General features: G+C 32.8%; 1 protein-coding gene and 1 long non-coding RNA gene across 2 annotated transcripts; both read left to right on the top strand.

Annotated features, from left to right (window-relative positions):
• The first annotated feature begins 5,479 nt into the window (after positions 1–5,479).
• LOC147299236 (uncharacterized) lies at positions 5,480–5,733 on the top strand. The gene is made up of 2 exons (XR_015119912.1): positions 5,480–5,527; positions 5,677–5,733. It is a non-coding gene; the product is annotated as an uncharacterized LOC147299236 (long non-coding RNA).
• A 6,407-nt stretch (positions 5,734–12,140) lies between these two features.
• LOC147299237 (non-specific lipid transfer protein GPI-anchored 2-like) lies at positions 12,141–17,436 on the top strand. Its single transcript, XM_086229219.1, has 3 exons — positions 12,141–12,659; positions 16,948–16,992; positions 17,142–17,436. Exons 1-3 carry the CDS (start codon positions 12,293–12,295, stop codon positions 17,270–17,272), a joined length of 543 nt encoding a protein of 180 aa, XP_086085345.1. The 5' UTR covers positions 12,141–12,292; the 3' UTR covers positions 17,273–17,436.
• Positions 17,437–18,465: the final 1,029 nt, after the last annotated feature.

Here is an 18,465-nt window from a genome sequence, read left to right on the forward strand (position 1 = left end):
TCTTTTTTTTCACAATCTCCCTCACTCAATCACTCTGTGCTGCAACAACAAAATCGATCAAGAAGGTACACAAAGACCATCGAATCAAGATCACAAAATGGGAAAATCCAGTGCACAAATCAGCACCACCATCATAATTGCCACCACCATCTCATTCATGATGCTGAACTTCCACGGTGTCTCGGCACAGGCTGCTCCTGCTACTGCTACTGCTACTGCTACTGCTACTGCTACTACTACTGCTACTGCTGCTGCTACTGCTCCTGCTGCTGCTACTGCTACTGCTACTTCTATTGCTCCTGCTACTGCTACTGCTCCTGCTCCTGCTCCTGTTACTACTACTGCTACTGTTCCTGCTACTATTACTGCTACTACTACTGCTACTACTACTGCTACTGCTACTGCCACTGCTAATGGTACTGCTCCTGCTACTGCTACTGCTACTGCTACTGCTACTGCTCCTGCTACTACTAATGCTACTGCTCCTGCTACTACTAATGCTACTACTCCTGCTCCTGCTACTGCTCCTGCTCCTGCTAATGCTACTGCTCCTGCTCTTGCTCCTGCTACTGCTCCTGCTACTGCTCTTGCTCCTGCTCCTGCTACTGCTCCTGCTACTGCTACTGCTCTTGCTATTACTACTGCTATTACTATTAACATTACTACTACTACTACTACTATTAACGTTACTACTATTACAGCTACTACTAATACTACTACTACTACTACTATTACTATTGCTTCTCCATTTATATTATTATACCAAATTTTTGTTTAGAGAGATTGTTCACATTTTTAAAATTTTGCGGATGATAGACAATGTGTCAACACAAATGATGTATTGTAGCAAATTTTGAAATTTTGTGTTGACACACTATTTACCCAGTGACAGAAGGAGACACATGAAGCCAATAATTTTGTTTAAAAAAAAGTGATTGATTACATATATATATATATCAAGCCCAATAATTATAAAATCTGAAAAATCAAAAAGGCACAATTGAAAATTCTTCTTGTACATATTTTTTTAATATTAATAAAATTCTCTTGTAACATAGAGGTTTATTTTATGTGTATTTTTTTTTATTAGGAAAAAAATTGTATAGAGATTTAGTCCACCTAAGTTTCAAATCCTGGTTTCACCACTGTGTCTACCTCATATATGTAGGCACTATGTCGAAGATTTTGAAAAATGCAGACATCCTCTTTAAATAAGGACTGTTATTATATCTTTTTTTTTCTTTATCTTGAATATTTGCATTGCACTTTATAATTCTGATTTTGTCTTTAATTAATCGCATGTTAGTGTACACATTCTATCACTTTAAACTTTTTTTAGTTTATTTTTTAAATTGTTTTTGGTACATTATTTTATCATTGATTTGAGATTTGTTGTATGGGCACCAACACGTTTGTCTTGGTGTGGAAATACTAAAATAACGAGGTGTGAACATGGAAGGATTGAATCTTTTACTGTCTTTTTTGGTGTTGATTTTGCGTCTAAAATTTCGGTCATTTTAAACTTATAGTAGAAAAATAAGTAAACATAAAATTTTATATTAAAAATAATTAAATATATTCTAAAACTGTGTAATCTTTATACATAAGTATAAAATCAGCACTAAATTAATAAGTTAAGATTTTGAGGCTAGAGCACCGACTTTCTGCTCATGCTCATTTAATGACGCATAAAGACAGATAGCGGCGCCGCTATAAAAGGCAGGAGAATTTCTGTATTCGACTTCAAATTTAATTGGTATGCATATTATAGTAGCCTTAGTAGGTGGAGTAACTTTTCAGTGTTATCAATTCATATTCATTTATATTTATATATTAGCACGTGTATCTTTATACCTTTCTATTTTTTAGTGAAATGAACCATGATGTGTCTCCATTTCATATTCAATCAGATGCTCCTCGAGAAGCAAATGATCTCTACACATCTTATAAATTCTTGCACGTACAAACACTGCATAAATATTTATTTGCGAAATGCGACAACATTTTCAATCATCACATTTATTAATTTTTTCTTTTAGGAATGTTATTCACTTTATCCAATTTATCTTCTTCACCGAACTTCTCTTTTATTATTCTTATTCCGTAATATAAATTCATGATCAAAAAGTTTATTTTTTAAATCTAAGTATGAAGATCATTTAAAAAAAAAAACAACCAAATCGAAAATTGTTTAATTATATAATTATGATAAAATAAACAGACGGTTTGGTAAGAATTTGATTCATCGTTTTTTATTTAATAATTATTACATGATCAAACGATTTCCGATTTAGTTAATTTTTACAGAGATGATTTCAAATAATTATCCAAAAAATGAACGGTTCTGATTATGAAAATACATGTAATGTGGAATAAGAATAATAAAGGTGAAAGTCAGTAGAGAAAGTAGATAGTATTCCCCATTTTTTTTACAAGTCAATCAACACTTTAGTAAATTATATTTTTGCAGGGGTTTTATAGCTTAAATGGTAGAGCATTATTCTAGGATTTGAATTATATGTGGTGTTTATATTTACTTGTTTTGATCATACTCATGCATTACAAACTCATGTGTTACACATACTTAAAAAGTATTATGAATTTATTTCTAATTTTGCTAACACAATTTAAATATATAATACATGATTGAGATTAAAATTTAATTAAAAACAAGTAGAGAATCTAATATTATTTCTATAACCATGGTTACAAACTTACAATTGGATTGTTAATTACTCTCTTCTCCTAAAAAAAATAAAAAATGAGAGTTGTTATATGCACACCCTTTTTATTCCCACTACACACCCATTTCCCACCTCACATCCCATTTTTTTTGTTATTTTTATCAATTTCTTAATATATACCCTAAAATTTTTTAAAATACCCTCATTATACAACCAAACCAATCACACACCCACTACTCAACGCCGGCCGTCCACTGTCGCCGGAGACCGGCCTGCCTCCCTTCCCCTTATCTCTCCCTCTTTCTCTCTCCTTCCCTCTATCTCTTTCACTCTCTAGCTCTCTTCTCTGCCTTTCTCTCATTCTTCTCTCCTTGTCTCTCGTCATCTCTTCGATCTGCCACAGAGGCCAGCGCCACCCTGGTCGCCGGATGTCAGACCTACACCAACAGCGACTTTCTCTTCCCTCTCTCTTTCCTTTTCCATTACTCTAACTCTGACTTCACACCCTTGCCAAGGGAAAGGCCTGGAGGCAGATGACCTAGTCGGCCTCCATATCGGAGATCATTCATCTTTGATCTGGAGGCTAGCAAGGTCGCTGGCCTCCCTTTCCCTCGGCAAGGGTGTGAAGTACGTGAGAAAGACGAGGAAGGACAGAGAGAAAAAGAGAGAGAAAGAGAGAGAGAGAGAGAGAGAGAGAGAGAGAGAGAGAGAGGGAAGGAAAGAAACATAGAGGGGAGATAAGCTACCGCTGGTGTGGGTCTGAAAGCCGGCGACGGAAGGATGACAGAGGCAAGGGTGGGAGCTGGGATCGGGGTTTTGGGTGGCTGATTGTTTTTTTTTTTTAATAATAGTTGTCCTTGATGGTATTTTGATATTATGGTAAATTTGTAATTTTATAAATTAATTAAAACAAATGTGTATTGAGAGGAAAGAGGGTGTGCATATAGCAACCCTCAAGAAAATTTGTTTTATGAGTAATTTTGTATGTATTATTAAAGAACAATACTTGGGTCACCCCTTGGGGGTACCTCAAGGTCACCCCACCCCCCCAAATTCTGTGGCCTCCATATCGGAGATCGTTCATCTTTGATCTGGAGGCTAGCAAGGTCGCTGGCCTCCCTTTCCCTCGGCAAGGGTGTGAAGTACGTGAGAAAGACGAGGAAGGAGAGAGAGAAAAAGAGAGAGAGAAAGAGAGAGAGAGAGAGAGAGAGAGAGAGAGAGAGGGAGAGAGAGAGAGAGGAAGGAAAATGAGAAAGAGGGAAGGAAAGAAACATAGAGGGGAGATAAGCTACCGCTGGTGTGGGTCTGAAAGCCGGTGACGGAAGGATGACAGAGGCAAGGGTGGGAGCTGGGATCGGGGTTTTGGGTGGCTGATTGTTTTTTTTTTTTAATAATAGTTGTCCTTGATTGTATTTTGATATTATGGTAAATTTGTAATTTTATAAATTAATTAAAACAAATGTGTATTGAGAGGAAAGAGGGTGTGCATATAGCAACCCTCAAGAAAATTTGTTTTATGAGTAATTTTGTATGTATTATTAAAGAACAATACTTGGGTCACCCCTTGGGGGTACCTCAAGGTCACCCCATCCCCCCAAATTCTGATTTCGGCAATGTCGACGTATAATCGAAACCGTTTACTTTTTAGATCATTTATTATAGATCTTCTCTACAAAAAATTAACTCAATCGGAAATCGTTTGGTTATATAACTGTTGTCGATTAAATAATAAAAAATCAACGGTTTGGTAAAAAAATCACTATTTAATTAAAAATCATCTATTTTTTCTATTTAATTAACAATAGTTATATAATCAAACAATTTCCGATTGATTTGATTTTTTGCAGAGATGATCTTTAATATGTTATCTAAAAAGTGAACGGTTTCGATCATGCGCCGACATTATCAAAATCAAAATTTGAGGAAATTGAGTGACCTTGAGGTTCCCCCAAAGGTGACCCAAGTATTGTTCATTATTAAATCTCATATATCATTTCTATCTGGAATGATGGAGGGCAGAGCCGTAGAGGATATGGTCTATTTAATTGCCATTCATCCCCACAACTGAATCAGCGCGGCATGGTGCACGTGAGCCAATCTCATTAAAGGTTCCTACCAGAATTTTTTTTCTTATCACATGGTCAGTGAAGAACACAGCAAAACAAGCACATGGTCTCTGTTCTTCTGTCAGCACAAATCATAATAAACAAACAACTTCAAACACTTTTCTTTTTCTATTTCTTTTCTGCTCAAAACTCCAAACACTTGTTACATTTTGTGGCCAAACTTTTCTCAAAATAATTTTTTTACTTGCTTTAAATATTTATATTTTTTAATTTCCAATAATTTGATCGAGGGGTAACTTTTTCAATTTCCAATAATATATACATTATTTATAATTTATTGTAGTTAGTTATCCATATTAGTAATGGTATTAATTTATAATTTATATCAGGATAATTTAGCCATAAAAGACTATAATCAGTGCATTTCAAGGCGATGCGAATGGCAAACCCAAGAGGGTTCATGAATTTCATATTTTCCCCCATTTACGGGTATTTCATTCTCTGAAAAAGATAACACATTTTCAAGAGTGTTAATACTTAATACCAAACATGAAAATAAAATTGTACTTAAAAAATAAAAAAGCCAAATTGTTAGTTGTTTCTCAACTATGTTTCCTCTTTCCTTTGTAGCTTTCTGGAATTGTTTTAGAAAGCCTATAAACTCAAGATTGGTGACTTTATGTTCAACCAAATGATAATAACTTTTTTTTTTTCTTTTTGCTAATTTCACAGTTCTTGGAATACCAGTGGGAGCTCCCTCAGCTTCACCTTCTGCAGGTACTTTTGTTTCTAGCTAATTGAAATTAACCATCTAATCCATATCCAGAACACCATTTTTTTTATATAAATATTTACAGCAGGATTAGTATAATGTTTTTAGAATAATCTTAATTTATTTAACATTATATGTAATGCATGATCCACAGCACCTGATCAAGGACCAACTGCTTCCACTTCATCAGCAAACAACAAAGATAATGGAGCTTCAAGTAGTGCCCACTCTGTTATGGCTTTCCTTGTTGGCTTGGCTATTGCATTTCTTCCCACATTCTTCTAATTTTTACATTTTCCGATCATGATTTCTTTTCATATTTCTTTCAAATTTTCCATTTAATCGATTGTGATTGTTGCCAGATAATATATATATATATATGTACGTCTATTTATTCCGATTAATAAATATGTTATGCGTAGGAATTTTTATTTAGCTCACTTAATTAAAAAGGGACCACTGTGTTTGGAATTGGGTTAATTAGCTTCCATTCAATGGTTTTTTTATTTTTTATTTTTTGTCAACTAGAAAAGGCCCAGTAAGTTAAGATTTAAAGCAAATGGACCAACAAGAAGATTGTTCATCACTCTGTACTTCGCTTAGTTTCTGTAATTTTAAATTTTTGTTGGTGAAATTCCATAGCAGTAGTCCATGTTCCATTTTCTTTGAGGAATAAAAATGAATCACTCTTTTTGATTCTCAAAAAGAATCGTGATTCTTCCCGGTATGTTATGCAATTAATAAAAATTAACTATATAATTTTTCTTTTGGCCATTAACTATATAATTTGTTTTAGAAGTAAGTTGTTTGTACTAAATTCTAGTTTGGTGTAGGAGGGGAAACAAACTGAAAAATAGCTAACATATAGTTTCCAAAGAGGAAAATTGAAAAAAAAAAAAAAAAAAAAAAAAAAAAAAAAACCAGACAAAATGGAGAACTATTAAACCCAAAAGCCCATAGCCCACTCAAAAATCCTATCCCTGCCACCCCAGGCCCAGCCTTAATAGAGTCTCCGACGCTCAACCTTCCGACCCAAGCCCACAGAAAAGTTCAGTCCAGCCCCAAAAATAACCCTGACATGTGACATGCCGTTTGCTACATTTTTTCAGTCTCACGGTCTCACAAATCACCATTTCCAGGATTAAATTACAAGTGACCCAGTTCATCTTCCTCCTTTTCCTTTGCTGTTGTTTCTCAACAACCAAACAGACTAAACCAGTACACTAAAGGGTGTATTCATTTAAGATTTTAATGGACTTTTATTGAATTGAAAACTTTGATGGTATTCAATTAAGACTTTTAAAGAGTCTACTAAAGTTTTATAGTATTTGAATAGAACTTTTAAAAAGTCTATAAAAATATATTGGTATTCAATTAAGATTTTTAAAAAGTCCATAAAAGTTTGTTAGTATTCAATTAGGACTTTCAAATAGTCTATAAAAAGTCATTTGGTATTTAAAAAGTTATTGACATCTTTCACAAAATTCAATAAACAGTGAAGTTTGATGGAGTTTGGAGTATGTAATATAAATACCAATTCAACAACCTCCTCAGATTTCTAAGTAATTCGCGTAAAAAAAAAAAAATTCAAGTTAAACAGACTTGTTTGACCAAGTGTTCTCCCAACACATATAGCCTTCAATCTTCCATCAGAGACAAATTTCTCATCTCATCTCCAAGTAGGGTTCTTAATATATAATTCAATGTTGGAATTCTTTTAATGTAATATAGATCCATGTGTTCTTTATGATTTCTCTTGTATTAGGGTTTAGAGTTCTCTTGTATTTTAGGGTTTAGAGTTCTCTTCTATAAGGGTTTATGGATTCTCAACTATATATCTCAATTCTATAATTTTCTTCACAATAATATTAATCTTTTCATTGTGGATTTTCTTATAAATCACATATTGGATGTTCTTTAATTTTTTGGTCAAACTGTAGGAAGATATATGCTAGTTATAATATATGTGCATGTGACGTTTATATTAAGCAACTTCTTCTTCGTTTGTTTGTCTTCCTGAATCTATATTAAGCAACTTCTTCGTTCGTTTGTTCGGCTCTATCATTTGTGTTTTTTTTTTTTTTGCCAAGGCTCTAATTAAATCATTAGTTTAATATATAAGAAACCCATTTAATTACTTGCACATTGATGCATTCCTTATGTGATGGACTTGAAATTTTTTTTTTTTGTGTGTGCCAAAAGTGATACCTTGCACCTTAAAATAAAATTAAATGTGCCTCTTGACATGCGATGATCAAAAGACTAGTTAATGGCTTAATTCTTATGAAATTGATTTCGTTTTGGTTAGTTTTTAACACTCACAACCAAAAATATTAAATAGTATTATTTAATATTTTTATTAACTTTTTTTTTGTAACACGGTGTATCATATCACCTCTCTTATAATTTATATGTTGCTGGCTCCACTTATAGAGGTGAATCTCAACTCTATTTAAGAGATATGACACATGTAGTAGCAAAAATATAATCAATATGTGCCGGTTTGGAGTTTGATTACCTGCAACCTATTTAGCCGGTTAACTTGATATGCTACTAACTACTTTAATAAATGAACAGCTAAGTAACAAGTAAGTATAGGCCATCATGTATGAACAGCTAACAATTCCAAGCGTATGATGCTTCCTCAGTTAAAATTGTTGACCCTTTCATAATTGCCAGTAGCTACCGGCACTTTTTGGGGTCCTCAACTTCCAATTCCCAAAATGAGAAAATAAAACACTCTCAACCACACGACACCCACTTTGTGTCTTTGGACTCTCTTGCTAGTTAATTTTGCAGGACCACTCTCACTTACGTGATATATCATGTTTCGGGTTGCCCACCATCTTCAATATTGTCTTGTTCCTCAACCTCTCATTTTCAACCACAAAATAGAAGAAAACATTAATGTACTCATTAGAAAGTCTCCCAATGTTTCATACCAAACCAGAATGGAAAAAAGCATAAAAATCTTCCAAGAAGATATTATAACTTCTTTTTTGTGAGTCTTGTGAGAGAATGCATGCATATATTGATGTGTAACCTAAACAAGTAACTATATAATATTGTTTTGAATCTTGGGAGGCTGCAATCTGTTATTTACACTCAAGTTTTTTTTTTTTTTTTTTTCAGTATTGATTAGTCATTAATTTGTTTGTCCATATTGGCTTACTAAATGATGTGTATATTGGTATATATGTTAATATTTTTTGTTACATTAGAAGAAATAAAATTATAGACGACATATTTTAATCTTAGGCATAAATTCAATTTAGACACATAACTATATAAGCTATTTTAACGGGGTCCATAAACTTTAAAATATTTCAAATATACACCCGATCTATTATCTAAATTGAAAAATGAATTTCTGTCCATTGATTCGTCGAGAGATCAGTTAAATGACAGCTTGGCTTTTGCTGACCGGGATTACTTGGCGATGTGACGCTATCTTAGCAAACATTTCCCGGCAAATGAGCGACACATGCCCACAATTTAATAATAATAGAGAAAGAGAGTTTGTGGGCCCGTGTCAGGGGTTAGATGGACCCGTGTCGCTCATTTCTCGCCAAATGAGCGACACGGGTCCACCTAACCCCTGACACGGGTCCACAAACTCATCATCTCTTTCTCGCTCGTTGAACACAAGTGAGAGATTTATATTCGAATTTGGGAGAAAATGTGATGTTTTTTGAAGACTAAATGATCAGGAGAGCGTTCAACGAACGGGAAAGAGGTGATGGGTGTGTGGGCTCGTGTTAAGTGGACATGTGTTGCTCATTTGGCGGGAAATGTATGCTGAGTTGGTACAACGTTGCCAATTAATCCCCGTTAGCAAAAGCCAAACTGACATTTAACTGATCTCTCAATAAATTGATGGACGGAATTTCATTTTTCAATTTACATAATAAATCAGGTGTATATTTGAAATATTTGAAAGTTCGTGGACCTTGTTGAAATAGTATATATAGTTATGTGTCTAAATTGAATTTATGCCTTAATCTTAACTCATTATTTCACCCATTCTATCCGATACAGATCTATCTCAATATTTGTTTCATCTCTTTAGACACCGCTAAATTTTTCTAGAAATTTGGAATGCTGTGGAGAATCGATACACTCAGAGGTTGCTGATGCTATCTGATCAATTGGACTTAATGACGGGATGATGACTAGTGTTAATTAAATGTAGATATTTCAGCTCAAGGTATTGCTTGGTCTCTTAAATAATAAATTCACAACCACGCTTTGGTTTTCTGGAAGTGGAGATGCACCGGCGAGTATATCTAATGACGGATTTGAATCCGCAGTTGGCCTCAATTTGTTATTAACAAGTTTGTTAGAAATTGGTTTGAGGCTGATAAAGTCATTCTGACAAATTTGCCCGACATGTCGCGTAATCACGTGTCAAATTTTGTTAACAGACTATTGAACATAATTTATGGCAATCATATATTGCAACATTTTGAAACATAATCAAGTTATATAGAATCTAAAATTTCTTATTTAAAGTGACATACGGGGTATTGGGGTAAGGTTCAGTAACCCAATTTTTCCATTCTATAATCGCACGTAGTCTATACAAGAAAAAAAATTAATTATTCATTTTTTTAAACAAAAAAATAACGGTGAATGATAAAATAGCCAACTCAAGGACTTCAATGATAAAATAACTCGCTTAAAGTTTTCGACATTAAAAACGTCTACTTAGGTTGTTTAAAATATTATACCCGTATACTTCGTGAAACGCTATTCCGCTTCGTGTTTGTGTAGGGTTGAGCGGTCGGCAGCTCCGCTTTTTTTTTTTTTTTTTTTTCTTTTCTATAGGACAGTTGAAACGGTTGAATATTAACATATAAAATTAGAGTAAACAATAACATGTACATGTAACCAAAAACATTAAATATTGTATAAATATCAATTTTATATGATTTAATGTTGAACAATTTCAACCAAATTGTGGTGAAACTGTTGAATAGTTTTATACAAAAAACAAAATGCTACGAGCGTTCAGTAAACAATGTTGAACGCTACTCATTAGAAAGTTGCCTTGGACCATTGTCCTTGGGTGTCATGTTTTAGGCTAAACATATAATTAATAATTAGAAATAAACTCAATAGGTATGCATGACTTTGGGTAAAACCTTGGCTTTCAATTTAAACTCATTTTGATTGATGACATGTTGGATTACTTTCCTTTTATAGGTTTTGATGAGTCATCTAATTACTCAACAGCCCCATATTGCCCCTATGTTTTCAAATGGTAACTTTTCAACATTAAAAGTTACCATTTGAATTAATGAATATCATATTTTAAGTAATTGTCATTTAACAATTATGATTATGACAATTAAATTTTTTCCATTTCAAGTTGTAATTTTGAATTTTCTTACATAAATGGTTGTGCGTGTGTCATCATTTTTCAAAGATATATGCATATATATGCGTATTTATATATTTTTTCTCTGAATTAACTTCTGATAACAAGATAAATAAAATTGACATCCTTCTTCTTCAATCGTCTTCTTATTCTTTCTTTTTGTTTTATCATGTTCTTCTTATTGCATCTTCCATCTTCTTCTTTTATTTTTATTTTGTCCTGATTTAGAGGTATAATTTTCTTCTTCTTGTTCATACCTTTTTTTTTTTTTTTTTTTTTTTAACTTGAGCGAAAGGTATCTTAATTCTCATTCTTTCATCTTTTTCTTTACCTAAGCCAAATGTATCTTCTTCTTATTTATTTGACTTGATCTAGAGGTTTCTTGTTCTTCTATTCTTTTTTACCTGTGTTAGAGGTGATGATACTTTGTATTTTTGAGTTTATATACCTATTTTGGGTGGGGATACCTTTGGTTTATACACCTCATGAGGATGTTGAATTTTTAGTGGAGTTGAGTATAGAGTTTAGATGACTATAATTTGGAGTGTGTAAGTGTGTTAGGTGATGTTCTTTAGATACTTGATAAAATGTTGTTACGAAGTTTTTGTCGATTTGTATACCTTATGGGGAGGTAATTAAGAAAGAACAATAATGGTTTAAGGTTGGAGATTAGGTGATGAGTTTGTACACCATGTTGCATTGTATGACTATATATGTAAAAAAAATTGTGATTTTATGCCTAGCTTAGGAATGGGTTCATATTTGTGTTGACTTTATTACCTTTTTATTATCTTAAATTTTGGAGCCTTATTTGTTCATTTTTCTCTATCTATATAGTAGGTAAATTATATGTATATATTTGGTGTTTAACGTGTTCATGATGATTGTGTATTTGGAATTAAATGTAGGTGCATCATAAAATATTAGGAAATAAAAAATTTTAAAATTCAAAATTAAAAGTAATAAATGCTTAAATTTATGGATTGATTTCCATTATCTTAAGGGGTAAAATAGACATACAAAATTAAGAAATGGGCCTAAATAAAAAACTAAAAACCCAAAAAATAGTTAATAGTTTTAATACAGAATATTTTTTGTTTTTTTTTGGCCATGGAAAGTGTGAGTATTAAATCTTCTACCACCGAACCAAAGAGTACTAAGACGGTGGAATGAATGTATATTGACTATTAAGCCAGGATTGGGTGGTAGTTGCGTGTGCATTCATTAATTTCCCCTACCAAAATTAGGAAAACCCTATTTCCAACTCAAGCCAATATTTAACTCCCATCTTCTTCCTTTTTTTCACCATCTCCCTCACTCAATCACTCTGTGCTGCAACAACAAAATCGATCAAGAGGGTACACAAAGACCATCGAATCAAGATCACAAAATGGGCAAATCCATTGCACAAATCAGCACCACCATCGTGATTGCCACCACCATCTCATTCATGATGATGAACTTCCACGGCGTCTCGGCGCAGGCGCCGGCTCCGGGGCCGGCATCCGAGGATTGCTTGACCAACCTGCTGAGCATGGCGGACTGCCTGACGTACGTGGAGGATGGTAGCAACTTGACGAAGCCGGATAAGCCGTGCTGCCCGGAGCTGGCGACGTTGGTGGACACCAACCCCATCTGCTTGTGCTATTTGCTTGGCAACAGCAGCAACAGCTTTGGAGTTGAGATTGACATAGGCAGAGCGCTCAAGCTTCCATCTGTTTGCAAAGTTGATACCCCACCTGCTAGCTACTGCTCAGGTACTGCTACTACTACTTCTCCATTTATATTATTATACCAAATTTTTGTTTAGTGAGGTAGTTCACATTTTTTAAATTTTGCGGATGATAGACAATGTGTCAACACAAATGATGTATTGTAGCAAATTTTGAAATTTTGTGTCGACACTATTTACCGGTAGGAGACACACGAAGCCAAAAAATTTGTTAAAAAAAAAGTGATCAATTACATATATATATATATATATCAAGCCCAATAACTATAAAATCTGAAAAATCAAAAAGGCACAATTTGAAAATTCTTCTTGTACATATTTTTTTAATATTAATAAAATTCTCTTGTAAACGTAGAGGTTTATTTTATGTGTATTTTTTTTATTAGGAAAAAAATTGTATAGAGATTTAGTCCACCCAAGTTTCAAATCGTGGTTTCACCACTGTGTCTACCTCATATATGTAGGCACTATGTCGCAGATTTTGAAAAATGCCGACATCCTCTTTAACTGTTATTATATCTTTTTTTTTTCTTTATCTTGAATATTTGCATTGCACTTTATAATTCTGATTTTCTCTTTAATTAATCGCCTGTTAGTGTACACATTCTATCATTTTAAACTTTTTTTAGTTTATTTTTAAAATTGTTTTTGGTACATTATTTTATTTTCTATCTTAATGCATTTGCGATTTTTTATTTGAATAAATCAATACATTGATTTGAGATTTGTTGTATGGGCACCAACACGTTTGTCTTGGTGTGGAAATACTAAAATAACGAGGTGTGAACATGGAAGGATTGAATCTTTTACTGTCTTTTTTGGTGTTGATTTTGTGTCTAAAATTTCGGTCATTTTAAACTTATAGTAGAAAAATAAGTAAACATAAAATTTTATATTAAAAATAATTAAATATATTCTAAAACTGTGTAATCTTTATACATAAGTATAAAATCAGCACTAAATTAATGAGTTAAGATTTTGAGGCTAGAGCACCGACTTTCTGCTCATGCTCATTTAATGAACGCAAAAAGACAGATAGCCGCTATAAAAGGCATGAGAATTTCTTTATTCGACTTCAAATTTAATTGGTATGCATATTATAGTAGGTGGAGTACCTTTTCAGTGTTATCAATTCATATTCATTTATATTTATATATTAACACGTGTATCTTTATACCTTTCTATTTTTTAGTGAAATGAACCATGATGTGTCTCCATTTCATATTCAATCAGATGCTCCTCGAGAAGCAAATGATCTCTACACATCTTATAAATTCTTGCACGTACAAACACTGCATAAATATTTATTTGCGAAATGCGACAACATTTTCAATCATCACATTTATTAATTTTTTTTTTTAGGAATGTTATTCACTTTATCCAATTTATCTTTTTCACCGAACTTCTCTTTTATTATTCTTATTCCGCAATATAAATTTATAATTGAAAAGTTTATTTTTTAAATCTAAGTATGAAGATCATTTCTGCAAAAAATCAACCAAATCGAAAATCGTTTGATTATAAAATTATGATCAAATAAACAGACGGTTTGGGTAAGAATTTGATTCATCGTTTTTTTATTTGATAATTATTACATGATCAAACGATTTCCGATTTAGTTGATTTTTGCAGAGATGATTTCAAATAATTATCTAAAAAATGAACAGTTCTGATTATGAAAATACATGTAATGTGGAATAAGAATAATAAAAAAGAAAGTCAGTAGAGAAAGTAGATAGTATTCCCCTTTTTTTTTACAAGTCAATCAACACTTTAGTAAATTATATTTTTGCAGGGGTTTTATAGCTTAAATGGTAGAGCGCGCGCTAGCATTATTCTAGGATTTGAATTATATGTGGTGTTTATATTTACTTGTTTTGATCATACTCATGCATTACAAACTCATGTGTTACACATACTTAAAAAGTATTATGAATTTATTTCTTATTTTGCTTACACAATTTAAATATATAATACATGATTGAGATTAAAATTTAATTAAAAACAAGTAGAGAATCTAAATATTATTTCTATAACCATGGTTACAAACTTACAATTGGATTGTTAATTACTCTCTTCTCCTAAAAATAAAAATAAAAAATGAGAGTTGTTATATGCACACCATTTTTTCTCTCACTACACACCCATTTCTCACCTCACATCCCATTTTTTTGTTATTTTTATCAATTTCTTAATATATACCCTAAAAATTTTAAAATACCCTCATTATACAACCAAACCCATCACACACCCACTACCCGACGCCGGCCGTCCACTGTCGCTGGAGACCGGCCTGCCTCTCTTCCCCTTATCTCTCCCTCTTTCTCTCTCCTTCCCTCTATCTCTTTCACTCTCTAGCTCTCTTCTCTGCCTTTCTCTCACTCTTCTCTCCTCTGTCTCTCGTCATCTCTCCAATCTGCCACAGAGGCCAGCGCCACCCTGGTCGCCGGATGTCAAACCTACACCAGCAGCGACTTTCTCTTCCCTCTCTCTTTCCTTTTCCATTACTCTAGCTCTGACTTCACACCCTTGCCAAGGGAATGGGAGGCCGGTGACCTAGTTGGCCTCCATATCAGAGATCGTTCATCTTTGATCTGGAGGCTAGCAAGGTCCCTGACCTCCCTTTCCCTTGACAAGGGTGTGAAGTACGTGAGAAAGACGAGGAAGGACATAGAGAAAAGAGAGAGAGAGAGAGAGAGAGAGAGAGAGAGAGAGAGGAAGGAAAAAGAGAAAGAGGGAAGGAAAGAAACATAGGGGGGAGATAAGCTACCGCTGGTGTGGGTCTAAACGCCGGCAACGGAAGGATGACAGAGGCAAGGGTGGGAGCTGGGATTGGGGTTTTGGGTGGCTGATTGTTTTTTTTTTTTAATAATAGTTGTCCTTGATGGTATTTTGATATTATGGTAAATTTGTAATTTTATAAATTAATTAAAACAAATGTGTATTGAGAGGAAAGACGGTGTGCATATAGCAACCCTTAAGAAAATTTGTTTTATGAGTAATTTTGTATGTATTATTAAAGAACAATACTTGGGCCACCCCTTGGGGGTACCTCAAGGTCACCCCACCCCCCCAAATTCTGATTTCGGCAATGTCGGCGTATAATCGAAACCGTTCACTTTTTAGATCATCTATTATAGATCTTCTCTACAAAAAATTAACTCAATCGAAAATCGTTTGGTTATATAACTGTTGTCGATTAAATAAAAAAAAATCAACGGTTTGGTAAAAAAATCACTCTTTAATTAAAAATCATCTATTTTTTATATTTAATTGACAATAGTTATATAATCAAACGATTTCCGATTGATTTGATTTTTTGCAGATATGATCTTTAATATGTTATATAAAAAGTGAACAGTTTCGATTATGCGCCGACATTGTCAAAATCAGAATTTGAGGAAATTGGGTGACCTTGAGGTACCCCCAAGGGGTGACCCAAGTATTGTTCATTCTTAAATCTCATATATCATTTCTGTCTAGAATGATGGAGGGTAGAGCCGTAGAGGATATGGTCTATTTAATTGCCACTCATCCCCACAACTGAATCAGCGGCATGGTGCACGTGAGCCAACCTTCTTGATTTGAATGCTCTCATTCAATCTCATTAAAGGTTCCTACCAGAATTTTTTTTCTTATCACATGGTCAGTGAAGAACACTGCAAAACAAGCACATGCATGGTCTCTGTTCTTCTGTCAGCACAAATCATGATAAACAAACAACTTCAAACACTTTTCTTTTTCTATTTCTTTTCTGCTCAAAACTCCAAACACTTGTTACATTTTGTGGCCAAACGTTTCTCAAAATAATTTTTTTACTTGCTTTAAATATTTATATTTTTTAATTTCCAATAATTTGATCGAGGGGTAACTTTTTCAATTTCCAATAATATATACATTATTTATAATTTATTGTAGTTAGTTATCCATATTAGTAATGGTATTAATTTATAATTTATATCAGGATAATTTAGCCATAAAAGACTATAATCAGTGCATTTCAAGGCGATGCGAATGGCAAACCCAAGAGGGTTCATGAATTTCATATTTTCCCCCATTTACGGATATTTCATTCTCTGAAAAAGATAACACATTTTCAAGAGTGTTAATACTTAATACCAAACATGAAAATAAAATTGTACTTAAAAAATAAAAAAGCCAAATTGTTAGTTGTTTCTCAACTATGTTTCCTCTTTCCTTTGTAGCTTTCTGGAATTGTTTTAGAAAGCCTATAAACTCAAGATTGGTGACTTTATGTTCAACCAAATGAGAATAACTTTTTTTTTTTTTTTTTCTTTTTGCTAATTTCACAGTTCTTGGAATACCAGTGGGAGCTCCCTCAGCTTCACCTTCTGCAGGTACTTTTGTTTCTAGCTAATTGAAATTAACCATCTAATCCATATCCAGAACACCATTTTTTTTATATAAATATTTACAGCAGAATTAGTATAATGTTTTTAGAATAATCTTAATTTATTTAACATTATATGTAATGCATGATCCACAGCACCTGATCAAGGACCAACTGCTTCCACTTCATCAGCAAACAACAAAGAAAATGGAGCTTCAAGTAGTGCCCACTCTGTTATGGCTTTCCTTGTTGGCTTGGCTATTGCATTTCTTCCCACATTCTTCTGATTTTTACATTTTCCGATCATGATTTCTTTTCATATTTCTTTCAAATTTTCCATTTAATCGATTGTGATTGTTGCCAGATAATATATATATATATATATATATATGTACGTCTATTTATTCCGATTAATAAATATGTTATGCGTAGGAATTTTTATTTAGCTCACTTAATTAAAAAGGGACCACTGTGTTTGGAATTGGGTTGGCTTCCATTCAATGGTTTTTTTATTTTTTATTTTTTGTCAACTAGAAAAGGCCCAGTAAGTTAAGATTTAAAGCAAATAGACCAACAAGAAGATTGTTCATCACTCTGTACTTTGCTTAGGTCTGTTTGGTATTCTAATGTAAAAACTACTTTCTTTTTTTTCAAAAACAAAAAAACAAGATTTAGTCAACAAAACGTGTTTGGTAGATCATTTTCAAAAACAATTTTTAGAAAAAATTCAAAAACATGCATTTTTTTAAAAATGATAAAACATCGTTTTTTTTTTTTTTACACTTCTTTCTTTCTTAGCTATCATAATTTTTTAAATTTTTAAATTTCATACCAAACACATTTTCAAATTAAAAAAATTAATTTTGAAAACTCACATTTAAAAAAAAAAAACTTAATTTTTGAAAAAAAATTTTGAGTAGGATACCAAACGGGCCCTTAGTTTTTGTAATTTTAATTGTTGGTGAAATTCCATAGCAGTAGTCCATGTTCCATTTTCTTTGATGAATAAAAATGAATCGATCACTCTTTTTGATTCTCAAAAAGAATCGTGATTCGTCCCGGTATGTTATGCAATTAATAAAAATTAACTATATAATTTTTCTTTTGGCCATTAACTATATAATTTGTTTTAGAAGTAAGTTGTTTGTACTAAATTCTAGTTTGGTGTAGGAGGGGAAACAAACTGAAAAATAGCTAACATATAGTTTCCAAAGAGGAAAATTGAAATAAAATTAAATGTGCCTCTTGACATGCGATGATCAAAAGACTAGTTAATGGCTTAATTCTTATGAAATTGATTTCGTTTTGGTTAGTTTTTAACACTCACAACCAAATATCCATTAAATTAAATTGGGTTTTCAAAAAATGCATCCAATCCAATTGAGCAAAATATCCAATTAAAATTGAATTATACTGAATGGGTGGGTAAGTTGCTTTGAAATTTTCATTCCCTAAATTTTACCAAAGAAAATCAGTCATA

This window comes from Dryas octopetala, chromosome 1 (assembly GCF_963921425.1).
Source record: "Dryas octopetala chromosome 1, drDryOcto1.1, whole genome shotgun sequence".
NCBI lineage: Eukaryota > Viridiplantae > Streptophyta > Magnoliopsida > Rosales > Rosaceae > Dryas > Dryas octopetala.